At 52.8% G+C, this 4,661-nt stretch overlaps 1 protein-coding gene across 1 annotated transcript in view; it reads right to left on the reverse strand.

Annotated features, from left to right (window-relative positions):
• The window catches only part of LOC113217531 (mucin-17-like), a 161,748-nt gene extending 157,087 nt beyond the window's left edge, over positions 1-4,661 (reverse strand). The window contains 1 exon segment of the mRNA XM_026437479.2: positions 4,230-4,661. Within this exon segment, the coding sequence (XP_026293264.2) occupies positions 4,230-4,284 (55 nt within the window). The 5' untranslated portion in view covers positions 4,285-4,661.

Below are 4,661 nucleotides of genomic sequence, written 5' to 3' on the forward strand. Positions count from 1 at the left end.
TGGGGCGAGGCAGGGCGGGGTGGGGCCTCGAGCCTAAGGCAAGCCAGAGCCCGCCCGCCGTCCGGGCTGCGGGCTTCCGGTGCGGCTGCGGTGGCCAGCTCAACCTGTTGCTCGAGGGGCCGGTTCTGTTCCGAACCAAGAGGAAAGAGAGGCAGAGAGAGAGAAAAAGAATGAACGGTCGAAAGAGGGGCAGAGCGCAGCGGATATTCAAGAAAGGAAGTCGGCGTGCGACAAGTCAAAATTTGAACCGATTGATTAAATCGTACGGCATGCCGTATGCCGTATGCCGGTGCATTTGATACGGCGTGTTAACATTACCACTCATAACATTTGTACACAATAGTACTGCAATCCTGCGCACCCAAGCAATTCGGAAAATTGTCAGTAATTAACAATTTTGTCTCCAGTTGGGTATGAGCGGGTATGACATGATTTAGCAACAACGCGAGTAAAGAAAAATGCATAAGTGTGTATAAAAAATATCACAGAAATTTAATGTGCAGATGCAGCATAGAAAAAAGCAAAATAAGCCCACGAAAACCAAACTTCCACTCAGCTTCTAGTGGGTATTTGGGCACGAACCGTTTTCCACGGCGTTTCATTCAAATTTTCGCAATTTTTTTCGTCTTGTCTGGTCGGCCGTAGAGCACCGCGCGGAAAGGCTTCTGCTTCTTTTTCCCGCCGCGCCTTGAAAAAGGATGCGCGCGAAGCAGACCATTACACTCCACAACAAGAACCGGAGCCACGAAAACGGCGGGGCGAAGCTGGGGGCTGTGGCGGGGTGGAGCGGGGACGCGGGGCGGGGGAGGCGGGCTGAGCATTTTACGGCTCAAGGCGTAAACTTGGACCTCCTGGCTGTTTGTGTGCCTGCCCGCGAGAAGGTGGGCCAGGCGGGAGGGACGGTGGGAGCGAACGTAGAAGCAAGAGGAGGAACGGAGGGGAGGAAGAGGAAGAGGGGAGGAAGAGGAAGAGGGGAGGAAGAGGAAGAGGGGAGGGAGTAGGAGGAAAGGCGAGCGATTGTTGTCCACTCACGGCCGGTCCACGCCGCAGATCAGGGCCTACAATAGTCTGCTGCTGCAACGCAGGTGGTACAGAGGTATGGTCCAGAGCCAGCAGCGGCAGCAGCAGCAGCCTGCCTGCCATCTACGAGCATGACAATGAAGATCGAAACCGTCCGCTCAGAGTCCCTGAAGTGTGTTGTGTGTGTGTGTGTGTGTGTGTGTGTGTGTGTGTGAGTGAGTAAAGGAAGGTAAAACGCAGAGGCTCGCACCAAGTCAAATCGTCGAGCGAATTTCTCCTTTCGCCTGTGGATAAGGCAAAGGTCGAAGGAGACAGGGGGTGAGTGTGGAGGAGGCCAACTTCTGCTAACAGCAATCCAACATATGAAAACATCGCATTTCGCATGGTTGCGGACAAACAGTGTGTTTTTTTCTAATGCCAATACAGCTAAGTAGTATCCGCTGGAATTCCCCGAAAAAAAAAGGTAAAATCTTATGCTATGTTGTTCTGGTCGCGGTCGGGTGGCTGCGTGGAGCGTACCGTGGAGGTGCTATAGAAGATAAGCGTCAGCTGATAGCTGCGTGGTGGGGCGTGGCGGGGGGTGGCGGGGCTCTAATGCCGACATAAAGCCTGGCACCGCGGCGCGCAGTTCTGGACAGCAGGCTGGCCGGCGGCCAGAGGGCCTTGGGGGCGACCCACCTGGGGCACCGCCTGGGTTGGGCGTGGCGGGGCGTGGCGGGGCGTAGCGGGGCGTGGCGGAGCGAGGTGGGGTACAAAAGTCTGTCCATGAGCACGCGGGCCGATCGCAGTGTGTTGGTTGCCACGGTAACGGTGCGCCGTTCTTTTCCCCTTCTTCGTTATTTCCCTTCGGTCCAGTTCGGTTTCCCGACCGCCACGCCCTGCCCCACCACAGCCCACCACGCCCCACCACGGGAACGCCACGGGCACGTGTGCGCGACTCTGCTAAGCCTCCTATAGTTTTATTACTAGAAATTGCTAAATTATACATCAACCACGACCACGTCAATAAAAATTGTAGTCCACGAAGTTTGCACACTAGCACGTGAAAGGTCGTACCGACACCATCGTGGGGGTTAGTCGCAGTCTCGATATACCGCGCGTGGTCATTTTCCCTGTCACCGCGCATGAAAGTGAAAGAGTATCCAGAAAATGAGCGACGACGCCGTCGCGTCATTTTGCCTTGGGCCTCAAAACGAGTGCGTTTCTGCGGTCGGGGTTTCCAAACAGCGCCCTGACTCAGCGGGCGACACCTCAGGGCCGGAGCGGACTGTCCCCGTGCCGGCCGGCCCGACCCCGGCCGCCCGGCCGCGCTCCGCGCTCCGCCCACGCCACAAGTTCACACGGGATGAGCTAGACGACGAAGAGGGCCGTCCTCCCCCGCGGCCTTCAGAAGCGCGATAGTCCGGCGCAAAACCCCTCACCCGGGTATCAAACTATGAGCGTCTCACGGTCACATTGAAAAAAATTATTTTCAAATTTACAATATATTTTTTTGCGAAAAATGCCACATTGATACATGGTATTTCCATAATTTTTGTAATTTTACAATTTCAATTAGAATTGACAAATTATTTTTTAAGGTGATGGCAATCCAAACGTGCGAGTGTCAGTTTTGCCCTTTAACAAAAGCGTACTTAACCGGCCACCTTATGCAATAGTAGGAGATCAAGCTCACAAAACACTCCATGAGTTTATTCGCTTAATAGGTAGTGTGACATTCGTACCGGGTGTATGTTTGAATCCGCTCCGGTGTTGTGAAGTGTGGATTTTTCTCCTTTGAATGCGCTCCAGGTACACCCGGTAAAATTGGATTTCCAGCAGTGCAGCAACAGCCTGGCATTTTATCATGCAAATGACGGCTGACTGAATGGAGAGCTCTGATTCCCGGAAGTAAAAAATGACACCCAAGACATATCAGGTAGTAACGGCAGATGGCGTGGCAGTACCGCTAGTGCGTCTATTTTCACCTTGCGCGATGCTTTTTTTCGTCGCTTTCGTCCTCTCCGGCACTTATTTGGTGCGGTTTATGGCCGCCAATGAGGAAGGCCGTTTATTATCGCAGCAGTCGTCTGCAGCAGCAGCACAGCAGCTTGTGTCTGCAGATGCGACACATTGGCCTCCCCACCTACCGATGGGGTGCGGGCTTTTACACATCTCTAGATGCGGTTAAAGAACTTCCCTGTCTAAACGGCTCTGCGGGTCTACTGCACCTAGACATCGCTAAGAACAAGCCCAGCATGTATTATCAACAATTTTAAATTGTCAATTGGAAAAGTTATTTAAACTGTAGAATTTTCTGCACTATTTGGTTTATGGCAAGAAATTAAATCAAAACTTTGAACAATTATTGTAAGCCGTAGGATAAAGTACATTGTTTCACAATTAAGAGTTTTCACTCCAATGAACAGTTTTAGACTGCTGCTAACGCTGTGCATATTTTTTACAGTGCGTCAGCCGCACCCATTCAGCGCTGTGCCTGCTCTCCTGCGTTGAAGTCTCCAAGATAATAGAGATCCGTAGTACGTTAGCGGAGGAATGAGCAAACATTTTGAAATAAAATGACACGGTGGTAGGAACGTGAGACGAACACGCTCTAGAAAAACATTGGTTTGATCATTTACGGAACCAGGGCGGCGCCGGCAAAGCCCGCCCTTCTCTCTGCCGGCGCGTCCGCCTAATCCAGTTACTGCATTATTGCCGTCATTTCCATGAGCGCAGCCGCAGCCAGCTGTCCACCAGCTGCTCTAGAGCGGGGCAGCTGCGAGTCAAATCCACCAGGAATAAAAGACCTAACTGTGAGTTGGAATTATTGCAATCACAGGCGAAATAACGGGCGTCAAGAAGAAACAGGTGACATCGGTCCGCTGCTGGCGGAGCTATCGCCGCACTGCATCGACCATATTATACAGGTCCACAGGTTTGGGTCCCAAAGTCTTTTCAATCCCAAGATTGTTGCAGTTCACGAGATTCCACCAGCTGTTCCACCATAACAGTGTCCGATGACGAATTATTGGAGAGAAAGAGAAGCCGTCTGTCATTTAAATTTTGGACAAGTTATTTCAAAAGCAAGTTCGAAGAGGTTAGCACAAATAAAACTTTGTCGCAGCAAGTAGTGAGCTTAAAAACCAAAACAATCTTTTTAAAGGGACACAAGCCCGCACATCTACCGCAGCGCAGAGCACCGCTGTGGCACACATCCCGTCCCTCACCTGTTAGCGCGAGGCTGGTCCCCAGCAGCAGGAGCACTCCCAGGGGGACGGCCATCCCGCGGCTCCTGCAGGTCCTGCTGCAGCTCCTGCACGGGCCTGTCATCCTGCGGCCCGCCTGCGGCCCGCCCACTCACACACTGTCACACACTTCACTGTGGTCGCAGACCTGCGCGCGGTTTTCAATCAATACAAGATTGAAAACAATAAAAAGACACGAAACTCTTTCAAATACAACGAACTACACCTAACACACTTGGCTTGTCACACTGATAATCCAGATAGTAGTATCCAGCGGGGTGTCCCAGTCACAGGTCACAGGTCGCGGTGACGGCGCGCGCGCGGCATGTTCGGGTCGCGGTTTCCGGGTCCGGCGGGACTCCGGCGGACTGGTCGTGCGGGGCCGTGCCGCGCTGTCTCCCTGACTCGACCGAG

This window comes from Frankliniella occidentalis, unplaced genomic scaffold, assembly GCF_000697945.3.
Source record: "Frankliniella occidentalis isolate FOCC.00 unplaced genomic scaffold, Focc_3.1 Scaffold11, whole genome shotgun sequence".
Lineage (NCBI taxonomy): Eukaryota > Metazoa > Arthropoda > Insecta > Thysanoptera > Thripidae > Frankliniella > Frankliniella occidentalis.